The 24,781-nt window shown below is 37.4% G+C and overlaps 1 protein-coding gene across 4 annotated transcripts in view; it reads right to left on the bottom strand.

The window, feature by feature from the left end:
- Positions 1-24,242, bottom strand: part of KCNK2 (potassium two pore domain channel subfamily K member 2) — a 128,740-nt gene extending 104,498 nt beyond the window's left edge. Inside the window, exons 1-4 of one of the 4 annotated variants that reach the window (XM_048298414.1) lie at positions 20,256-20,506; positions 19,250-19,450; positions 1,700-1,774; positions 853-1,045 (exon numbers count right to left, since the gene is read on the bottom strand). In XM_048298414.1, the coding sequence (XP_048154371.1) occupies positions 853-886 (34 nt within the window). In that variant the 5' untranslated portion in view covers positions 887-1,045; positions 1,700-1,774; positions 19,250-19,450; positions 20,256-20,506. Of the gene's footprint in view, positions 1-852; positions 1,046-1,699; positions 1,775-6,644; positions 6,710-19,249; positions 19,451-20,255; positions 20,507-24,039 lie in introns of those variants that run through there. The other 3 variants (XM_048298413.1, XM_048298415.1, XM_048298416.1) reach the window with 3 other exon arrangements.
- Positions 24,243-24,781: the final 539 nt, after the last annotated feature.

The raw sequence follows: 24,781 nt of genomic DNA, 5'->3' as shown, positions 1-24,781 counted from the left end.
TAAATTTTTTTTTTTGGGGGGGGGGAGGGGAAGGCAAAAAACACCTCAAAAAAGCAAGGGAAATATTCTGAACCCAGTTTCTTTTTCTAGTAGCTCAAAAGACTCATCTCTAATTCAGAAACCTACAGTACAAGTCCCTGACCCTTGTCTGATAAAGACCTGCAAACAGGTTTTCCTCTTTCATTTGATCTAAGCACTGAAGCATTAATTTTTTCTTTGTAAGATTTTGACTGATATTTCCTCAGGGCCTGAGAAAACTTTCCAGTCCTAACTTACATACCTGCTGGTAATTCCCAAACAGAAATTCAAGGACTTTTAATATCTGACTGCGGTAGGGACTATTTACATTAAGGTTTTTAAGTTAAAACAATGCTTTAAGTGTTGTTTTTTGGATAAAGGTCACTCTATTCAACAGTTTCCTAATTTCCAAGCTCCAAATTAGTCGTCACATTGTTACATGTAAATAAATATGCACAGTATATAAGTGATGTTTGTGATCAGGACAAAGGGTATCTTCAGCTTCCCAAATAAGCATTCTCAGTAATAACGTACTGGATAAGTGGTCTAATTTTCCTAAATACCATGCAGATATAGCAAATCTTCAATATATATACAAGTGCTGTGTCTAAACAGACCTTCCTTCAAAATTGACATTTCAAAAAAAGGTCATTAACTAAAATAAGACACCCTTATGTAGAATGGATCTATACGTCATTCAGGCATTTTCTACAATTCAATTCTTAATCAATTAATCTAATTCTTCATTCTAGTTCACCATCTCAATAATGGAGACTGATTAAAACCTGCAATGCTTAACTAAATAAAGTATTTGTCTTTAGTAGCGGTACTTACAGTAAAAATTATGTCTTGCTTGTGGGTTCCTCATTTGGTGATGTAATATTCAGAAGTCACCATGCTTTTGTTCTAAGATACAGCACTTTCTTTATTGCTGTCTTGAAGAAGTCTTCTGAACACGTCATCTCGTCATAACATATTCTCGTCCGAAACACTCTTGTTTTCTCTCTCCGTATTTCCTGTCCAAATACTAAATACACAAGTAAAGGTAAACTGGTAAGTTACTAATTATGACATGCGGCATTTATAGAATGTTTTAAATGTTCCTAGTACTTTACAAAGGGCAGCTGATAAACACGTTAGGAAGTGCTTACAAACCTGAACCAAAATTACTTGAGTCTCTTAAAAGATTGAATAATTTTATCTGAAATATTCCAGAAGGTTTAAAAAGAACATACCTTCTTTAAAATAATAAATGAAAGCTAGTGCTCCCATTAATTCTTCTTTTCTTAAGCATCATTCACGTGAGCCATATGCAGCATACAGTCTAATTGCTGCTGAAAGGCCCCCAGGACGGCAGGTGTGCCTCCAAGTAGAAAATTTGTTCCATTGTTTAAAGAAGGAAGATGTACATTGCTACAATTCCTTTTCTTATTTATGAGTTTCCTAAGGAGCAGTGACAAAATAGGCTCTTTTCTCAACTGTTATTGATCAGGACACTGATGAAGAGTTAGTGGTCTTAAGGAGGGAATAACATAATCCTTAGAATTTGGTTTTCTTTTTTGTAAGTATTTTTGAAATTTAATTGTCTCCCCCATCCCTCCTTCCACCCCATGTGCTGCAATATCATGATTATGTCAGATACACATTTTGAAAAAGGATCCTGATTCATTTAGGTCCTTACCTTCCGTTGTACACAGACTTGCCAAGTTCAGATGTCATTAATTTGAGGCATACGGCTTATATTTTCATTGAATTCCTTAAAAGAAAACAATTTGTTGCAATTATTCCATATTCTAGAAAATCATATCACAGAGAAATCTTACACAGAAGATCTGGTCTGCTAGTCATAATATTTGTGAAAATATAATTGTCACAACAGTCACCTAACAAAGCAGAGAAAGAATAGCATTTTAAGTAATGTGGTGATATGGCAGTCATATAATCTTATTCTTAAATTTCTGACATATCATTTTAAATATTTGAAGATATGGTGAGGGATTAAGAGAGTGAATGTAACCATCTCTCTCTCTCTCTTAAATATTCTGTATAATCCACTCGTAAATATATGCATCCACAAAAAGGGAATATCTTCATCAGCAAAAGAAAGTCTAGCTTGACCTCTGGGATTTTAAAATGTAGCCAAACAATTATGAATGCTTCATTTTCAAGCCACTATTTAATATCCAAAGTCTTTTTCAGGCAAGAGATGAACTCCAAAATAATACAATCAGAAAAAACCAGCACCTGTTTCTGAAGGCTGTGTTACAGAGAACTCCTATTTCCCACTCCTATTCAATGAAAAATGAACTTTTTCTCATGAATTTCACAGGTTGCTAATATGGACAGAACCAGAAACAGAACCATGTGTGATAGAATTAAAACATAGTGCTCATGTACAGTCATATGATGTCATTTCTGAAGATTTTCACTGAAGTTCTTGATAGGGAGAAGCGCCATATGTGAGTCCCTGTGGTAGATACTTCAATAGTTTCTCACACCTAAATTTCACAGCTTTCCACCAGGAGCTCTAATATTTTGCTTAAAGCCTTGACGTCAGGCAAACATTGTAGACTACCAGAGTTTTTTCTTCTTTGATTGTTAGTCTTTTGCTTGCAGTTAAAAGTTGGAACTATGAGTTGTAGTTGACAAAGGCCAAACAAAATAGGAACACAATAGTATTTTTTTGACTTTGAAACTTTATTCTTACCAAGAGCCGGATAACTATGGTGGAGTTGGACATGCAAATTAAAGGAAAATCTGCCTTGCAGCAAGACTTACCAGTGTGTTATTTGTTACTAGTAACTAGTGTAAGAAGTTCTTTAAATTAGAGAATGTTTCTATTTTTGTGCATTATAGTACAGGATCCCAGCTACTCTGTAAGTAACTCAACTGTTCTGATAGACACTGCTGCTCTGCTCCCATTTAATTTGAAGTGATACAGAAATTTTCATCCATCCTTCTGTCTCTCTGTGAAAACAGACTTGTACATGCTACCACCTTAAGAACCAACCAAAATCAATACCACAGAAAACCAAGCCCCAGGAATTTTAGGTAAAAAACAAATATGGAGTTCTTAGAACTACAAGAATGACCAAAGGTGGTCAAAGCAAGCCTGAAAGTATAAATGATCATGAGAGATTTTCCACACAGCCTGTGTTTCTGCTCTAATTCTGTTTTGATTGCTTGGCTTTTTTTTCTACAGGCAAGACCATTTTTCTGGTGTGCATGTTTATGAAAATGCTTTCAGATGATTGATTCTCTTCACTGGGGCCATTTTTGATCATTTGGTTGTTACAGAAGCACACAAATTGCCTGGTCTCACTTCTCATTTCTGTTAAATTGTGTAACTCATTTCTGTGAGCAATTGCCACAACTCCCTATAAATCTCGTGTGCCTGCACTTGGGTACTGACAATAATTAGAAAAGTATGAATTGAGTTCACTTCATATGAGACAGTTAATGAAAATCTTCATGTGTAAATCCAGAGCAGGAGTTAGACTCTATGAATAAGAGAGTAATTGACAAGTTTTCTTGGAATTCCTAAGGGAATGAGATCTCTGCTGGGTTTTCCACTGAGAATTAAGGCAGATCAAATTATCTTTTCTTTGATAAAATAATCCAAATCTCATTTGTAGCCTAAGATTATGCAGCCTTAACTCTGATATCAAATCTCTTCATGATCTTCAATTTGAGTAATTTGCATTTCCTAGAAACTGAAAAAAGCATTACAGCTAGTATATCTTATATTAATTTCAATCTTGTCCTTACCGTCTATTTCCTTCCTTTCTTTTCCCTATTCTTTTCTCTCCAACCCCATCACCAAAAACATTTTTTCAGGAATCTCTTTAGTCTCTGCTGTAGAACACACTTAGATAGCCCAGAAGATTTTCATGTCAGATAGAGAAATTTTAGGTTTAGAAAAGCCCCAATAATTAGTTCCATACATTTATCTGCTTTAAGAAAAGATCTGGGCTTTTTTTTCCTTTATCCTGTCCTCTTGTCCGTTTATCTATATTTTATTTCCTGTGCTGACTGCAATTTGCAGTTGTGAATATATTCCCCCAAAAGTCCAAATTATGCATTTCAATAGAGTTCAAGAATATTCTTAACCCCTCAAAAGTGCTTTACCTGTCTCTCTTCTTCCATCAAAAACTCCATGAATCAATTCCAAGTTTCTTCTGGTGTAATTTTAGCACATGAAAATACAGTCAGTTTTGACTGGTGTCCCACAGCCACACACAATGCATACACACAGCAATCTGGGCTTTGGAGCAGAGAAGCAAAGTACACCAAATCTTGGAATTGACCCCAGAATCATTTTCCCTATTGTACCAGAAAAATTTTTACTGTGCTACATCAGCTAATAGAAGACAGAAAGCATTCAAAGTTTCTGCCTTCTAGCATAAGGTATAAACCTGTTGACATACTGTATTGGAATAAATAAAACTGATTACTCAAATTGCCCTTCTCTGAAGAAGGTAATAAAAGACTTTACTGCTGACAAAGTTCAGCAAAGTTCAGATGCTTGCCTCACACCTAAGGCATGGAAAGCTACCAAAAATACATAGAGGAAACACTTGAATGTCCCACAAGACAATTAACACCAGCCAGTTACTAAAAATACTAGGCTAAAGATACCACTTACTTCATCATCTGGGGTAACTGGCCTCAATTCCCAGTATCTGAGAAAATGGGCCAATTCCAAACATAGCCCAAGTTCAAAACCAGTGCGCAGAGACACCTGAACACATGGGAATGTTGTTCCTTCAAAGCTTTATCCCGTGAGCACTCTTAGTCCTTGTCAGGGGGTTAAAAAACAAATAATCAGACCTCAACATCTTCCTAAACACCAACATCTTCCCCTCTGTCTTGCATCTGAAGTTATGTCATTTTCCTCCTGACCAAAACCAGCTGAGTTTCAGGAATTGCAGGTGTTGATTTTAACCGAACTCTCTGAGCTGAAAGAGAGTGCTCACATGCTGTCTGACAGTGAATCAGCTTTTAATGAGCTCTTGTTTGCCACATCTTAGCTTCTAGCTATTACTACTCACATCAGCCACAATAGCTGAAAATTGTCCTACAGGTAGGCTGTAAACCTGCTGACCCTTGAAATGGGCAAGTTTAGCATTTCAGCAAGCAAGCCCTAAATGAGCTTGGGGAAATAAACCAGGAGTGCACTCTTTGACTGAATCTGTGACTTTGTTGAAATGACAAATGTTTTCCTTATTTAAGTAAAGGCATCAATTATACTGCCCTGTGAAGATACAACTTTCCTATAAGTGTATTGTTTTATATATTCATACCAGATATGCCATTTATGGGGATAAACTGCACCACTGAAAGACTGACATTATTATGAGTAAGATATTCAAAGCAAATATTTTTCTTATCAAATCCTATCAGATTAATTTAATTCCTTTAGTAATCAGTGACAAAGAGCACTTTGTAAAATTCCCACATGCAACTCTTAAGAGTTAGAAATTTAAACTATTTCTCTAAATAAAAATTTGTCCCCTCTCAAAGACATATGCATCCTAAATAACCAATCTTCTATACACAGGTGCCACAATGCTTCTCCATTCAATCTTGTATTATTTTACTAAGGCAATATTGACTGTATTCTACTGTAGAAATACAAATCCTTGGGCAAAATAAGATACCTTAACTGTGCCAGAACTGGAAGAATTAGGGATAAAACTGCTCCTGCATAGTACTTCAGCCCCTGAATTGCACATCAATTACAGAAAAGTCATACAATACCTACAAAATTCTGATCTACTGGTACTATTGGAGGGTAAAGGTTTGAACCTATGCACCTTCAACAGCACCACGGGTAAAACCGTAGTATCGGCACCATTGATTTCAGGTATAATTAAAGTACTTGTGATGATGATTTTGTTTTCATCTAAGAAATAGGAGAGAGATCCAGAGGAATTAAAGTGTGAATTTTAGATGCAAAATTATATTTTTAAAGGCATAAACATCTATGTGCACCTGTTGGCACAAGAAGTATTATTAAACAATAGGAACATTTTTTGTGTTTTCATATTACATATTACACTGACACAAAACCACAGCTGCAGAGAAAATAAAAGGTGATGAACCAAAAACTGAAAAGAAAATTATTTTCCCTCAGTGTGACAAGAATTTAAAAGATCCAAATGAGTATAAGCATTTATGTGATTATTTTTATGTAGAAGTATATCCAGAATTATGTACTTGTTATGAAAGGTGCAAAATAAATTGTTTGTATCAATTCTTAATAAAATTTTTACTAATTTAAATATTTACTTGTATTTAAGCTATTAATGATATTAAAAGTGAAAGAGAGCCACAGGACTAAGGATGGATATGGAAAAATAGTGCAAGAATGAATATGAGGAAATAGCACTAGAATGCAATAACAGAACGACTAAGAAGCAAAATGAGTTTTAAAAGAAATGATTGATAGAAAAAAAAAAAAAGCAACCAAGAAGAGATTCTATTAATACTTCAAAATTTAGTGAAAAACAAAGGAAAGTACAGATTCCTTACTTCAGAAGGGAAAAAGGAAACAACAGATGACTCACAAAGGTTGAAGCCTAACGAAATAAGGAAGACTGTGCAATTAACATAGTCCTACTCACCTTGCTAAGCTGGAGTTCCCCCCAAGAAAAAGACACCCCATGTCTCCATGGAAGAATCTATGTAACCATGAGGTAAGTTATTGGCAGTCACCAGGTTGGTTTTAAATTAATATTTATGCTGTGGCCATGAATGTCTGGGAAGGAAAAATGAACTGTTATGGCCATTTTACATGGAACAGTGTGGCATGAGAATGTATTTGGCTTTTAGGGGAAATTTTAGGAGTATGACAACTTGTGTTTCTAAGAAAAGCATTCTCATCTTGAATGATATTGCATCAGCCTTAGAAATGGCCTCTTAGCCAACAGTTAGGGGAAGGAATGAGTGCTCACAAAAAGGCTGCCAATTTGGAGGGGAGAATGGAGTATGAAAAGGGAGAAATTTGGGTAACCAAGAAGCCAATTCCATTCTGTTTTATCTGGCACAGCTTTCAGCTATTTACTGCATTCATTTTTTCTTATAAGATCATCCTCCTCCAAAGAAGAGAGAAACAGCCTTTCCTTAAGCAGATGATCTCTTCATACATGCTCATGAACTGCCAATTTCAGCCCAGCCAAGGATGGATTTTGAAAGCTGGATTCTGTTCCTCCTGGATGAACAGAATCAGATGGATGCTGTCTGCAGCTAGATCTGCAGTAACTTGCTATGCCCAACAGGTCTGTAGAGCTAGGATTGATTTGAAGACTGTGAGACTGTATCGCTAGAAAGAGACAGCATAAATCCATATCCCTAGCAGGAAAATGGAGTTATTTACTGTCACTTTTCAGAAACTGACTAAAACTTTGTTTCAATTATACAAGAGAACATTTCAGTTATAGAAAAGATGGGTGCTTTTATATATTTGAGGCAGATGGATCGCTGCTGTGTCTTAGAAAAAGTGTTGCATGTTAGAAAAACAATAACCTATAAGATAATATTTAAATATTTACACACAAAATAGGTGATGCCAGACACTCAAACATTTCACACGTCGTTTGCATTCAATTAAGCTATTTTTTTGGATGATGGCAATGAGACATTAGGAAATTGTAATGAGCCTTTCTGATGAGTCTGACTTCCATCCAAGTAGCATCTCTGGAGCAAGACTGGCTTCCTAAGTTGTTCACTTCCCTACCACCCACTCAGAATTTCTGCTGTAAATCTCAAATCTACATTGCTATAGTAGAGAGGTGAAAAATCTTACCCGAGAAACATCAACACATAAATGGATTGAACCAAGAGCCTGTCTAATAGCTACATCTGTCTTTCAGTGCTGCTGGGCAGTCTATTCCAGATGGTGGGGGTGCTGTGAACATCTCCAGTTGCCTTCATCTGAAGGAAGGCAAAAGCTCCATAGTCCTTTGAAAAGGTCAATATTAGTGACTCTCTCGGTATAAGCATTAAGAAAATCCAAGCCGGCAGGTTGCCTATTATTAAATACAATAATTATATTAATGGACATCCATTACAGATGTACCTCATCCTTTCTAATGGTTTCATAATCATGAGGAACAAAATTATTTCTATTTCCCATGGAGTACATATGTCAGATTTAACGGTCTGAAAGATGAATAAGAACTGAGCTGCTACATCCAAGCTAGCATCCACGAAAATCAAAATGTTCTCCACTGCACTTAAACAGAGGGCATTAGATATTTTCAGGTCATGATCTGAAACATGATATAGTGTTTTGCCCAAAAAGCAAAAGAAATAAACAGAAATATTTCCAGTCATTTCTATACAAAGGATAGAGGATCGTTGTGAATCTGATTAAATCTGTAGCCAAACTATTCCAAAGGACAAGGGACTTCAATGTTGCTGTGAACTGTATTGCTCTTCCATGGACTTAGGGATATTTGGGTTCTATAAATAGATTGTTGAAAGCATGCCTTTCATCCTACAGCAGTACAGGGAGATGCTGCTAACTGGTGCACTTGAGGAAGGGAATTTACTTTTCACCAATTCACCAGGTGAGGGAAGAGTCATACCAGAAATGGACCCTGTTCCTGCTGCCTCCTGTGGCGTTAGTTCCACAGTCAGGAAGAAGTCTTATGGGGATACAGAGGTGTCGTCCTACTCCTGTGACCAATAAATTTACATTTCAAGGCCAGCAACAACCAGACTAGATGGGAAAAAAGAGATATAGGCAAGGAAAAAAGAAAAAGATAAAAGAAATACAGGAGAGGACTCCATCTCTACTACATGGACTACAGCAACTTGGACAAGCAAGCTGAAGACAGGGACAGGAAAACTGAAGAAGTTTTCACACCTTTTGTCTATCTCAAAACCTTTATAAGCTAAGGTGGTTTCAACTGACCCAGGGAAAGCTAAGGAATATGTCAACAGGGCAATGTAAGTAACCAAACCCAACTCAATTTTCTTGCCACCACTAATAATCATAACAGGAGCAGTTAACCCAATTCCAGCCTTAGCCTCAACCATTAACTTTTGCAACAGAAATAAATGTTCCTTCCCACATTGCTGGAAATCTCTGCAGCAGCTCTGTCACAACACAAGTAGCAAGAGAAAAACTGTTTGACAACCTTGTTTAGCCTTTATCTTCCCCGTGATGTGGAAATTATATCTCTCTGACCTTTTTTCTCATCAACCTGTCATTTTACGTGTTGTTTCTGCATTTCATCCAAATGTTGCCAGTTACCAGAAGAAAAAAAAAATCATCACACATATCCCTAAATCCAGCTGAAGGCACTAAATGTAACAATGTGATGAAATGATACCAATTACATTACATTAAAAATCCAAGCACCTAAAAGCATGAAAATAAATAATTAAGAACATCAATCTGCCGCCCATGATATCACCACATTATGCCTATTTCAACATAACACCATTAACTGTCACACCTTGATTGTTTTAAAAATGTATAATTTTGTTTTCTTGATGTCAGTAGCTAAATCTGTTCACTGAGAAGATTGGGTTCTGGGTGGAAGGTATATAGAAACAGGAAAAATATAGGAAGAAATGTTATTTAGCTGTTAGAAATAAGTAGTATTGAATATAGTACCTTGGCTTATCCTGTCTAATGGGAAATGAAAGACATGAGGTACATTAACTCGAACACAAAATGCAGTGGAGGTCTAGCAGAACCAGAAAAAAAAGGCCCAACATACAAAGAAAACTAGAGGCAGGATGATCATTTAGTCCAGGCATAGGACTGCTGTAGAACAGCTTCTCCAGCGAAGACATTCTAAACTTGCAAATGACCATCCCCACCCCTAAATCTCAGCGTTTTCTGCCAAGCTTATATTGTGTCTAAGCAGTCAAGCCATGCTTTTGGAAGGGGAAATGAATCATCTATTATTATTTTACACCAGGTCATTCAAAGCAGAAAACTTAATCTGACCTCTTTAATGTAAGAACGCTATATTTTGGTCATGCCAACCTGAACTTTTCTGCATAAAACTGGTATAATAGAGTTCTAATAAGCATTCATACAAATATTTACAATTCAGCAATTGCAGTTATCTTTGTATTCTCTTTTTTTAAACCAACAAGGGATATTTCACAGAGATGAACATGCAAAACACACTTCAAAACTGCATTCACAAGTCTAAATTTCACATTCTCACATGCAGGAACTGGGACCTAATCTGAAATCAGTCTCTTTTACAAGTCCATGGGAACTGTGCCATTCACTTCACTCCTGTTAGAATATCACCTATGTACCCATTTAACTCAGGGGCTAAAACATCAGGACTGAATTTTGCAGGCTTGCTGTTGCACAGTATTTTTTATTTGTTACTGTTTAAGCAGAACTCCTTGAAGTACTTGAGAGACTGCTCATGTTATCTGAACCATTATCCTAAAGCGAGACATGAATAGCTTTGAAATGATTCAGGTAGTATCTGGAAAAATACATGAGAGAGATGAAACCTGAAGATGGATTTCACAAGGTGAAAGAGAATAGATCATACTGAATTATTCATCCAGCTCCAAACATTGATTAAATCTATAGCTGGTAGCTGAGGGCTCAAGCCAACACAGATTTACAACTGAACAAAATTTAGTACCAGAAATAGTTCCATCAGTAGTGTTGCAGAACAAGCTGCAGATTCTCCTTCTCTCATTTTTGAGATACACTCAGTTAAGATCTTATTATCATGCTTATATAAGAGAGGGGGAGAAGAGGACTTAGATTTTTCTAACTTGCAGCTCAAAGACAATAGATGCCTCTTTGCTTTACAAAAAGAGACTATTCTATAACATTATTTTGTTGTAATAACAGAAGTATGTAAGTTCAGGCAGTATGTGGAGATGACTTTAAAACAATGTTACCTATTGATAAAAGAATATGGATAGTTTGTTTAAATTCTTGAAGCTGTGACAGGAGCAGACAGAAGTTACTTTCTGTCTTTAAGTTGGCAACATCTGAGTAGTTGCTACTTGTGAGTGGGAAGTCATGGCCTCTGTAAGAAGCAGGATACCTGACCTGAGCAGTCAAGAGTCTAAAATGATTTAGAAAGTCATGTGCCTTATGTCCTCTAAAATTTATAGAAATATAAGTGTTGCACAAGTAGGCTTGATAAAATCAGACTACTCTCATGGTCTCTTCCTAACGCACATGGCAGACCTCTGCTGGTGTACCAAGCATAGATTCAATCATGCAAGATGGTTCTTGGGAGACACAGCTTGTTGTTTGTGTTCTGCATATGGACAGTTTTCTTAAGGGAAGCCAAGTGCTGATGAAATGCCATGGCTTTTCAGGCTCCCTTTTTCTTGATGACTATATATTCTGAAGTTTAATATGTCAAACTGGAGGAGTAAGATGCAGCAGAATGCCCTACAAAGTGCCATGATTTCTGTACCAGTACAGTGCATGCATATATGTAATCTATACTGAAATGACATTTGGCATCCACACACTTTCTTGTGTTCTTTAGGGCACAAAAGCAAACAAAGAGAAGTCATCTTTATTTTGCTTTTTTTCAACAGAGAAACTAGAAAATGTCAGACTTGACTTGTGCATAACACTTTCAAAAGATTCTCTAAGTCAGTTCTCCTCCTATTTCATTTGGTTTTCTATTGGCAGAATTATATTTGCTTGAATGGAATCACTCTTGATCTACTCAAGTATGAGAACAAAACAATCTAATTCCTTTGTCTTTTCCAAATCAGCATTGTTGTGATACTCCCAGTTCTTTCAACACTTCTATGATTTTCAAAAAATATCGTGGTACAAAAACTAGTCTTCTTTAATCTGTTCTATCTTGGTCAAATTCCAAGCTGCATGTCATTTTTGTTGCTAATATTACCTCATTTCAAAATAAGGCTTTGTACATTTTTTCAGCTCACAACTTTCCTTAATATAATTGCTATAATTGTACTTTAGCAGGAGCGCTTGAATGGTTGAGAAAAATATCTTATTAAATCAATGATAAAGTAGGGACTGAATAATTATATGCTGGAAGGGGATAAAATACACCAGCAACTGTACGTGACAAAGGTTGCAAAGTGCTTTGATGATCTGACTGTGGCTCTCTGATTGATGAACAGCAGTAGATATGCATAAAAGAGTGTGGGTGCCTCGAATGTGTCTCTGCCTTCAGAGAAGCCAGAGAAAAGGAAAAACAAAGTGCTTTGCAGAAACCCACTCTCTTGCCTGGACTGATATGCATACAAAATAAAGAATATGCATTAAACATGAGTGAGTGGAATGCAGAAAGTATATGTCCTCATATATACTCTGTTTCAGCATATTCATCCAAATTAATCTCCTGTGCTATTTCTGGGTAGCCATTTAACACAGGACAAATGTGGCTCGCTCTTGACTTGTGTTCTGACATGAACCAAACCAGCTACAATAACTGTGAAAAACTAGGAGATCCAATCCCTTAATCACCTGGGGAGAAGTGGCAGTGCCAGGTGAAAGGGTATGCAGCCACTCTGCCAGAATTGATCAGGGAATTCACTACAAATATTCACTGCAATTCCAGTGGCAGAAGACACCAACAATGACCTTTCTGCACCTCTGTGGCCTTGCTGAGGCAAGCACTCCACCTTTTCCCAGACTCCGTGGGACAGACAGATATCAATTCCACACAGCTTCAGCTGCCACAAATGTGGAAAAAACTTAACCATAAGAATTCAGCCGGAAAGGAGAGCTTTGAGAATCTGCAGAACACAAGAACCACAGTAAAACACTTCCCTCTTTGTAGTATCTGTACACCAGTGTCTGCACTGGAAAACACTCCCAAAGAGCATTCCCTGGGAACAACATTAATATCTGCACTTTCTAGGACAGCAGCCCAGTCTTTGCAGTTGGTGTTTTTGAAGGGTTGCATGGCAAATATGAAAACAAATTTTGGCCAGTATAAGAAGGGGATGTGAAAAACAACAGCATACAAATTTTTAAGGTTCTGGGAAATAAAATATGACAGAATTATGGAGGGGAGCAGGGGGTTTTCTGTTTATTTGTTTGTCTTGGTAATTAGTAAAATCAGATGATGGAGAATTTATATTTGAACTCATTTGTGTTAAACTTTTAAAGAAAGTACCCACTGACTTTTTACCTACATTCTGCTGTTTAATAGAAACCCCATGCCAATGGAATTCTTCTGTAGAGTGCTACTGTTATAGCAATAAGTGTCTCAGTTTTCTCTCCTCCAAAAATTCCTAGAAGGAATCATAATTTTCAGCAAAATACAGTTGTTTTGTATAGTTAAAACTATGGGTCATACTAACTACATGCTGTATCAATGACAAAAGTCCACTGGCTGGAAAACAAGGTACTAAATTCACTGGACAAATACACATTGGTGTTGGTAAAGAAATTATTACATACAGTGTCTGTAGCTAAATCAATGCTATTCCTTGTTACTATGTTACACAGAAATGTCTGCAAGTAATTCCTGTGTCTTAAAATGTAAACTTTATGGTGATTCAAGGAAATGGAGGATAACTTTTCACAGCTGTTATATGTCAGCAATGGAAGACCTATTCTTGCCAGTCTTTTGATTAGTATCTTCCCACTACTGTGTCCTTCTGAAATTATAGGTAAATCCCTGTGAAAAAAACCCCACATAGAATATTTATTCTTTTGGATTTTCCTATTTTCAAACCTGTAGAGAAGATTCCTTTCCTCTTGAGCACAGGTGGTTTCAGTGTTTTATTTTTATCTGACCCAAATATCCCAAAACCTAAAAGTAGCTGTTTTTATCAATGCACAGTCATTAAGAAGCATCACACCAAAATAAACAGCATGTTTTCAGTTGCATCCTTCCTTAAAACCCAAGAGCCAAAGCAACTGTTAGACCATCACAATTTAGTGGACAATTCTTCTTCTCTTGCATTCTGTACTCCTTAGTTCTGTCGGTATGACCTGGAAGATGTTCCCACAGGAAGTTATCCTAGAGCAAGTCAATTGTCATCTAAGGACTTATATCTGGAACATGGCCCTTTTGTTTATGGACACAGCTTGAGGGGGAGACCAGCACACTGTAGTGCAGCCCTGTCATCCAAGAAGCTCTTCTGTCTGCAATGAGATAAAAGGTATCTTGACTTGGGCATGTAGAAATCTAGAGGCTGATTAAAATTCTGGAATATTCTGACAACAGCTGCTTTAAGCAGAAGTTACCAGATGGTAATATTTGTGTGGGTACCACGTCATCTGGCAAGGAACAAGCTAATGATGCACAAAATGTTTTGATGCACAGCCTTCAAGCAGTAAATTTAAAGTGATATGAGGCCATGCAAGGACTCATCTACACTGCTCTGCAGTGATACAAATGCGTGATACAAATTATTCTTACCAATACAAGTGCACAGATAAGGAGACACAAAGTTATTTGGCACATAATGGTTGTTGGTATTAAAGTGAGTGTCGTTCCTCAAAATGACTAATATTTGTGAACTTCTATGTAAATTTGCAGGAAGTTATAGATCATATTTTAGATATATTGCAGTTGGGATGGTGGGTGTTTGGAATATAAAAATCCAGCAGTCACATGGAGATTAAAGCACAGGCCTCTTTCAGTCATATTTTTGAAATGGAACACAATGACAGCCTAAAACCCCAAAACCAACCCAGCCTGTCAAGTTTAAGGAAAACCACTGGAAAACTCAAGAAATACTATTTATATGGGAATATCTTCAACACAGACAAGACTAGAGCCCTTGTCTGCAAAGAAACACTTTGTATTTCAAGTCAGCTGGTTTCAGAGCTATCTGCTCAATGTATATGTATAAGAGGCTCTGATTCAACTCTTTTGATATGAATTACATGATTGATAACAGAAAAATGACAGAAAGAGTAAGCTGATTTCTTGCACTGGTCTTGCAAGAATATTTGAAGACTCTGAAGGCTCAAAGCATCAATTTCCTGGGGTTTTTTATTTGCTGAAGAAATCCACAGAGCAGAGTTCATCCAGACGTAAAAGTATCAGTACCTTTTTAACCATGTGCTATTTCAAGAAATACATGGTTGTGGTCTGCATTTCAATTATTACTCCAGAGTTCACATCCTATTTGTAACCAACTTGTCTATGGAAAATGCAAAACTAAAAATAGGCCTTCACATGCACCTTGATTTCACTCTTTCATTCAATCCTTGAGCACTTGCACTACAAAAATGAGAACCTTTTTAAAGTACATACTTTTACAGATCAGGGCTCAGTCGGAATCTCTCTGAAAATCATGTTGAACAGGTAGCCTGCTGATTTAAATTGCAATGTTGAAACCTTTATAAAAGAACACAAAATAATACTGAATGATTAGTTCAACATTCTTGTGTTCTTGAAACCTCTGAATTTGGGAATTTTGTTTGTTTTGCTGAAAAATGCAGCTGTCTTGCTTTGAATTAAATAATTTACTTCTCCTAAAAAACATTTTCATAAAATATGAGAAGTCTTCTAACAAATAACCAAAGTTTGACCAAGGTCAGATAAATTATGTTCATGAGTATATACCTCTATAAAGCACAAATATATTACTTATTACTATTTTTACTCCTCTTAGGAAAGAGTCCCTTAGCTATGCATATGCTGCACAATCAACTGTTTAAAATACACTAGAGTGAAATTCACTATAGATGATCTAAGTCTGTTACTGGTCTGTGACTGGTGGTTATCCTTTGTTCCTTTAGCTTGCTATTTAGGACTTCTGAGAAAGCAATTAGAGTGATAATTGTTGTCCTTAGAAATTTAAGACAGAATAATCACATCAAATCATATAAAATTATTTGTGTATTTTTTTATTTGTTCTGTTGGACAATTTCTCCAGGACAACTATTATATTCAATATCCTCAGAATATTAGCATCCTGCAGTAATGTATTTAGGTTGGGCATGTTTATTATATTTATTAACCAAAGGGCAAAAATAACAGAATGAGATGTAATAGAACACATACATCTTCTGTGCAATTAGCAATCAACATATTTAATTGTTTCTCATACATGTTTGTTGATTTAACTGGAAGTCAACAACAGATTCTAAATTCAATACAATTTACTTAGTACAGACCAAATTCTGTTACAGAGGTTTGAGCAACCCTGAACTTCAAGTACTACTGTAGCCTTATAAGTTTCTGGAGCAATGGTGAAGAATTCCCTCTAAAATGTATCTGGATGTCTGCATTGGCAAGAGACATATCCTGCACAGCCCTGTGTCCATCAGCAAGAGTATGGTCACATAATGTCCTGCCTACCTGTTGTCTGGGGCTCTGGCACATGAAGAAACCTGGACCATGTTCTCCCTTCATTCTCCCAACACCTGAGGTGTGAGAGAAGCTCTTGTGCAAGAGTGTAAAGCCAGAATCCAACCGTGCTCTTTGGAATGAGCTGGGGAGCAGACAACAGCAAGAAAGAGCTACAACTCACCCAAAATGCCAATGGCACAAGGCCAGAGGCTCAGCCCCAGCTCAGGATACAGGCACCTGAGGTCGCCACTGCTGTCCACCACTCCTGAAGTGAAGCTATCAGGTCAAGGATGTGGAAGAGTGCCACACAGCATTGCATATTCCCATATGCAGAGGGGAACCGGTGCAACTCCCAAAAATTTCCGTATCCACCCAGACTAATGAGACAGTCAGCTCAGCACCTGAGTACCTGTCTTTGAGAATTGACACAAGTATGCACACGGAGCAGAATACAAGAACAGCATAAACAAAAATCAACTTTCTTGGCAGACCCTCACAGATTTATCACACCATTTATCTCGCAGATTTATCTGTTATAATTTTACCACGAGTAACTTCATTGACACTTCTACTTTCCCCAGAGCTGGGTCTAAACCACAAATTTCACGTGCAGCTCTAAATTCCCCTGAATTTTCAGATTAAGAGATATGCCAGAAATTTTAAGTTTATTTTCCCTTAGCTGGGAAATTATTCTTACAAAACAATAGTTGTCTCCAGTCCAAATACAGTAAGTGGGCACATGTTTGATTCTTCTGCCTGCAATTGTACAATTATGCTTTTCCTATGCTGTTTATTTGTCATGATTTCACTTTGATCACATCTATATACTGAAACATTCAGCTGATGGAACCACTGGCTTTCTTTTTGAATAGTGGATAACGAGCGATGAAAGTACAGAAAATGTGCATCTGACATAATGCTGCAATTCAGATACATGATAAAATATCTAAAATGCTGAAGGATCTTATGGCTTAAGTAGCTGTTCTGTGTCCTGAATCATCACATGACTAAAAGTGCTACATGGAACTGGGATTAGAGACAACACAAAGAGTCATTTAGACCAGGCATTGCAGTCTTCAAATAAAATGTGGATGAAAATTGCAGAGACTCTGGAGGTCATCCTACTGTCATTAAAACATATTGCAAAATTGTTGCAAGAGAGAGGGAGCAGGAGCCAGCTATCTGATAGGTTATTAAATACTGAGCCCTATTTAAAAGTATGTAATTTCTTCAATACTCAATCTTCAAAGCACTTTGTCATACACTATCTGGTTAACCTTCATAATATAAGAATTGTTTCTACATTTTGAAAATACAGTTACTAGGGGTAAAATAACAATTCTCTAGCAGAAGTGGGGTAACTGTGCCTCAGGAGCTGCCTCATTCTTTCTGGCTCTGAGTAAATGTCAGTATCAGGATTTAAAAACAGAATTTCTTGGCTTTTCTTCTCAGGACAATATCCAAAACACTGTGTCACTTTCTATGCTGCATGAAAACAGACTTAAAATAACACCAGCATCTTCCACCTTGTACTATGTATATCCCTTAATTTTAAAAATATTACATGTAACTCTATCCAAGCTCAACAAAAAGAACCCATGATCTGAATCAGAAAGTACCAAGTATAGAACTCCCCAAGGTCACACCCTCACTAGCTTTTTTACACCTGCACTATACTGCCTGCAAAAATAGTTACCCTATAGGCTAACTTCTGGAGAAATTCCTGCTTTTGCAGATCTATTATTGTTAGGATACAACAATACCAAAGTCATATAAAGCTTGCCAACTGTTTGATCATCTCTTTACACCCTGTGGGCAGAAAACAAGTACAATTTACACAGCTCAATCCCTTAAGTCAAAACTGCAGAGATCCAAGGATTTCGTAATTTTCTAGTAGCGAATCCATCTCTAACCCACAGCACTGCAATATGAATTGAATATAGAGTAGACATAATGCCCTAGTAAATATTCTAGATTAACATTTCAATTACTTTTACCACCTTAGTAACAAAGAAAAAATTAATAAAATTACTGCAGGATTAAGTAGTTACTGTCTAATGCTTCCAGTCTTATTATTATTTGTTCAAACCCATTACATATGCCAGTTCTCAGAGAAGGCAAATGAAACCTATCTTTGTTCAAAAATAACATATTGCAACAGGAAGCATTCCTAGTGATGCACAGGTCCTAACAAAACCAGCAGCTGGATAGAACAGAGCCAGTTTGGTCCTAAAAGACGTGTAACAAATGGGATTTTCATGCCAATCTGGGCCTCCCATTTTTAAATGACACCTCCTAACCCTCTGCAAGGATGGGCCAATAGTGTTGGATGCTTCCTAGCTTTTTTTCGATGCAAGTGTCTTCATGAGAACAAACCCATGTTAATCATATTTCTTCTAGCATACTAATATAAAAACATGATCCTCATTGAGTCTATAAAGATGCTCACAGGGTTTTTTATTTTACTTATCTCTGTTATCAAGCACAAATTCAACTTCAGCATGAAGCTGCTATGACCAATTTACAATGATATGTCTCCTTTAAATTACTTGTTTTATGCTCTCTTTACACCAGTAAGTTGTATTAAAGCAAGTCTTTCAAATTGGTGTATTCCATGTATTGTTTAAAGCCTCTGATTCTAACCATTTATCCACTTCAAGATCCTTTTATAGCTTCCTGTGTAGGTAAGCAGGATTTAGCACAAAGGAGAGTCCAACTCCAAATATAGATGGTTGTGTTTAGCACAGTGTTTGTTACCACATTAATTTCCTGCATTCCTGTTCCAACTTGAATATAATTTCCCAGTGCAGAGAAACCTCAGTTGTAGACAGTTTACGGAGATCAGCCTCAGGCCACAAGTACTCTGAAAGAGAAATGTTCTTCTTTCCTTGGAGACTCGTGCCATTTCTGGAATGAAGGCAGATCTGTCAGCATACAAACGAGGATGTTAAGTATACTTCTTGGAGCAGGCATACCTGAAATTTTCCCAGGGCTAGCAAAGATTATACTTTCTCTGGTACCAGTACTGGAATTACGTATTTTCAGAAGCAAGGGAATGAGGAGTGATCACACTTTGAGGAATGATCAATTCTTCTCCTTCCGTCACCAAACATTTCCAGACCCTTTCCCTTGTTCTCATGAGGCTGGTCACTCTCTTTATCCCCCTATTTAAACTTCTGAGAGAGGAAAGAATGTTTTATCGTTATCATGAAAAAGTGGTTGCACAGGGATTAGGGAAGGGAACACAAACGAAGGAAAGAAGGTATGTAGGTAGGTTTGGGTTTGGTTCCCTATCTGCCTAACAATCCATAAAGAGTAATGGCACTGCAGCATTTCATAGCACATATTGCCTTGTGTACAGTTAAATAATTTTTTTAATTTGGAAACTTAACATTCAGCAAGAATGCTGGCTGGCATTACACAGCAGCTCCTTCATCCAGGGAAGAATTCACATCTCCAAGAAGGACATATTCTTTCTGCTGTCACTGAGCCATTTTTTACTTTGTGCCAAAGTGTCTGCAGAAGTCTGTCAGTCAAGACAAAACACACAGACTCAGAAACTTGGCCATGCCATTGCTCACAGTCTGCTACAGACCCGAGAGCAAGCCAGACAGCATCTGTGGAGGATACAGGAGGAAAGCTGACCTCCAGTTCACCAGCGGGTGTGAACAGATAGGAGAGATGTATTGATTCTGCTGTTCTGGATCCGTCTCACCCCCACCCCCATGTTCACACACATCCATATGAAACACTGCTGAAACCCCCAACACAACGTGGTGCATCGCATCCTTTGCACGTTCATTCAGGACACTCCAAGGATGCTGCCTACCCATCCTCCTTGTACAGCATCCTACGTGGGACTGTCCCTCTCTCACACTGCCATTGCTACAGTTCCAGCCTGTCCTCAGCCCTCCTGCTTTTCTCAGCCCCTGTGCAGATATCACTGTATCATTGCAATTGCCCCAAAGCAGCCGTTCTTACCTTCACATCTTGCACCAGGGTCCTCACCAGCAGCAGCTGACATAGATCCTGTGACTCATGGTCACAAGCCTATGTATATCCTATGTAGTGTTGGTTTGGTTGGGAAGAAGCTTTGGTTGGAAACAGAAGAGCGAAGAGACAGAGATGGATGTACCATTCATCTCTCAGATATGACTGGAGGTACATGTTGCTGCAACAGATTTACAAGTAGACCAACACTTTTTTTCAATTTGTTTTCAGTGCTCTGAGTTATTTTTGGCCAAGAATGCTATTCTTTGAGTGTCTGAGCTCCTCTGGAGGCTTCTTCTTCCTGTGAACCGTGGACTGGTTCACTGAGCAGCCTCCAAGTCCTGTGTGGTAAGCTATCAGTTCCAAGAAGAATGAGTCAAGTGTTTGCCCACATGAAATTCATCCCCTGTTATTTTAGGAAGAAGCAGAGAGGCTCATAACTCATTCTCATCACTGCTGGGAAGCAGTCACCAGGTCTCTTGCACAATGCATTGAACTGTGCTTTCATAGTGATTCAGGCAATATAATGTTACAGCCAAGGTAACACATGACATGGCAATGCCATGGAATGTGCCCTTGTAACAAAAATTAAATATTTCAGCAGATATCCCTGCACTTCAACAAGGATCATTCATCTACATCCAGATTGAGATCTGTTGAAAATATTTTAAAACAGATTCATCTAATTATTTTTAAATTTGGTAATGAAATAATTGCATTACTAACAATGTTAGAAATAATTTGAATTCTTACTAATACCATGAATTAAATCTCATACATGTCCATCAGCATTTATATTGCTTGTTTTTCCTTTGATTGTGAAGGGCTTGGAATCACTGGATCATGAGTTTTATTTCGGAAAAATGAAGCTCAGTCTGCAAACCTATATTTGATCTTGCTTTTTCTAAAATAGACTGAATCTGTGTTCATCCTTCCTTTCACTGTGCAGATGCATCTTCTGCAGTGAACACAGAAAAGCAATACTCAGCAGAGTCTCAGGTGAAGATGTTAAATCTTCCCCTCCAAGCCTAATTTGACACACAGCCTCAAGATACTCTCCTTTATCAGACTGAACCTGTCTATCTTGAGTGTCACTCCAGACACAAAATTCCTGCAGTGCTCCATATGGAGTTCATCCTGGATGGGTTCATCCAGGCTGAGGTACTTCATCACTGTAATGCCTAATTAGCTCCATGACTTCAGGACCTGTAGAATCTTCCAGCCCTGCCTACAAAGTCCATATCATAAGCTGAAGGTGCTGATGGCGTACCCTCAAACAGGCTTAGAGAACAGACTTCTTGCACCAGCTCCCAAATCCTGCCTTCTCTTACGGTGTTGCATTCAGCTGTGTAGTTTCCTGTGAAGGCTCAAGGCACAGCGTCTGCTCTACAGATGTGTGATGAACCGGTTTAAAGGACAGAATAAAATGCCATGCAAAACCAGAGTGGCAAGTGGTCACTGTAGCTGAGATTGAGGTTAAATTACTCATAAATCTCCTCTGTCAACAAGTTATTTAAGGCTTGCCTCTATATTTTTATCCTTCCTGCTGGTTTGAGTTTCTGGATCATTATTGCAGATTAATGATAAGTATATTAGTAAGACAGACTTCCTCTCAGAGGTTGGAAACATGTATTTTAGAAACTTGTTCCTCTACCACTTTATTTCAGCAAGAATTAAGGTTTCTAAGAAACAAATCAGGCTATTTATGTATTAGATGAGAAATAGCAAGGAGAGATTTTACTTTTTAAATTTCAGCAAAAAAACAAGAGTAACTTATAATTGTGCCATTAAGATATAGTCTGAAGAAAAATGAGCAGATGTGAGTACATTTCTAAGCACCCATCAGTTTAGCTTGGTGATGAGTGAGAATGCTGATTTTTACATTCTGTGTAAAAAAGAAGATGCTGGAATAATCTCAGCAGCACCTTAATTCTGCAGTCTTTATGGTGTGCTTGGAGTTGGAATATGCACAATCTCCACTGATGTTCACAGGGCAGTGTAAGCATTGACAGTCAGCAACTTCACTAAAGAAGTAAAACCTGTGCTTCAGGGACCCCCTAAAGAGAATGGTCCCCTCCCTGAGTGATAGTTGTATATGGCAACCACAATCAAAAAATACTTTTCAATTCTAACAATTTGAATCTCACATTGACTCAAACGTGACCCTTTGCTAATGTGACCACTTCACAGTGTGAGAGGTATGTTGGTTAAAGTCATGTGACTGCAGCTTCCTGGAAAGAAAATTTAGAATAATAAAGCCACAGACAGCTGCAGAGAAAACTCCAAACACATCGTGCTACACCCAGCTTTTAACAATATCCACTGAAATAAACACAGAGAGAAAGAGAGAACCAAAGGGTAGTATTAATTCATAGGAAAATCCCACAGATGGATTAAGATTGCTGAAGGTTGGGATTATACAGTTATGTCTGACAGTTATGGTTTTGAAAACTAGGTTCTAAAGCCTCTAAGGAGTTTTTGCAGCACCACTACATTTGAAGTCTTAGACTTGATGGCTTTTTTACTCCAGGATTGTTCTCCACATCTGGATAAGCCCTATACACCAAGATGGTGACTAATAAATGTAGTAAAACAGATAGAAAAGCTCTTTAGGCCTTTTTAGGGATTCAGCAAGAAGGAGACTGACATAGATTGGTTTACAATTTAAAATGGAATGACATCACACTTTTGCCTTGCTTACCAATTCTTTTGGATATACCACGTGCAAGTAGGGAAATATCCATGGTGTTGATCTGCTTGTGCTTTTAAGATAGAGCATGGGAGGAGGGAAGCAGACAGGAGGGAAGGAGGGAAGGACGGAGGGACGGAGAAAGGGCAAGCTGGTTAATGTTTTTCTTTCAGCTTGCTTTTTATGAGTCACACCACTAAGTATTTGCATTAGCAGGTCTCCTGCTGCTGCTAGATCATTCAATTGTTTGTTTAGTTGCTGTGCCTCTTGAAAAGTCCAGCAACACTGAATTTTTATACATCTTCCTTGTATGTTACTAATGAATTAAATCTTTAAGAAACAAAATGTTCGCATCACTGTTCTACCTGCAGAAGTAGCAGTCCCTCCAGTCCCAGTGCTATTATTCACTCAAATAAAAGGTTACAGAACCAGACCAGTATTTATTACTTCTTTGTATGTTGTCTCCTGATCAAATTGTATCAGAAAAAGTGAAAACAACTACATAACTGGAATGTCACAATAATCGAGTTTAAAGTTCAAAGCTTCTTATTCCCACTTGTGAATTGAAATGAAAAAGTTGCTTAATCTTGAACAACGTTTGCAAACCCAAACACTGAGTATAACTTTGACCAAATCACTTTGAAAGAGTTGTATTTCTTTCTTCAGGTATGAGACAAACATTGCCCACAAATGTATCAAATCAGAAGTTACATACAGTAAGATTGAGACTGCCTTATTCTTACAAAACAGGGTCTTCAAAAAAATCTTGTTGCTGAGTTTGACAAAGGTAAGGCTGTAAGCAAAACTCTATCATGGTCACCATGAAGAGAAGCTGCTAAGTCTAATTAGAGAAAAGGAACAAAGAACAGCAAACAACTTATTTTTTCTTTGTGAGGATAACCAGCAATTTTCTGTTTGATCTCCTTCCTCTCTTGCTTATTCCTCAGCATTCTGAATTTCTTTAATAGTTTGCTTTCAACAAACCTTTTTTTTTCATTTTCAAGAGTGCCAGCATAAGATATGCTAATTAAATACAAGCTACAAACCTGTCTTAGATGAAAAGGCAATAAAAGCACACAAACTTACCTGTTCACAGAGAAGGATAGTTCAGACTAGAGATCCACTCTGTGAGAGAGATGGAGTCCCAAGAGGAGCGTTTGTAAAGGAAGCTCTTCAAAATATCTTTATATCTTCTACATAAGATGTTCGTTTTGGTTTTCCTCCTCTTTAATCAAAAAAATGACTGATGGGAGAAAAGTAGGTGTTTAAAGGATGTAAAAGCCTTGTCTTGGTTGTAAAATGAACAGCATATTAAGAGAAGCTTCTCTTGACTGCAGGCGTGTGATCTACTCAACTTTCTTTTGGTTCAACCCCAAACAGCAACTGTGGATAAATGGTATCTTCTTACTTATGACATCTGTTCCCTGTGTGAAATCAGACATGCGTGTCCTGACTTCAATAACAAAAATGCTTTTTTCCTAGCTACTTGTTATTCTTGCTACACCAACATAACTGAGAGAGTATGAGCTATAGCTCTTGTCTGTCTAAAACAGAGCTATGGGATAATTAAAGGACTATTCAGTTATTTCTATGCAAATTAACTGCCTAGGTGAAATTTAAAACATAGCTTGCTCTTCAGAACATTTGTCACTTGTAGTGATCTGCTAGGAGACAAGAAGTTAGAAGACAAAAATGTTTAGTTGCCTGATTTAATTAATCTGGAAATTTTAGGTAGAAATTCTGTCTTCCACTTGCCACGTGAGCTTGTTTTTTGAAGTGACTGAAAACACTGAACAATTCTCTGAAGCTGGAGGTTTAACCTCCCTCT

The sequence above is a fragment of the Corvus hawaiiensis genome, chromosome 3, assembly GCF_020740725.1.
Source record: "Corvus hawaiiensis isolate bCorHaw1 chromosome 3, bCorHaw1.pri.cur, whole genome shotgun sequence".
NCBI classification, from domain to species: Eukaryota; Metazoa; Chordata; class Aves; order Passeriformes; family Corvidae; genus Corvus; species Corvus hawaiiensis.
This window is presented reverse-complemented; position numbering and strand designations above follow the sequence as displayed.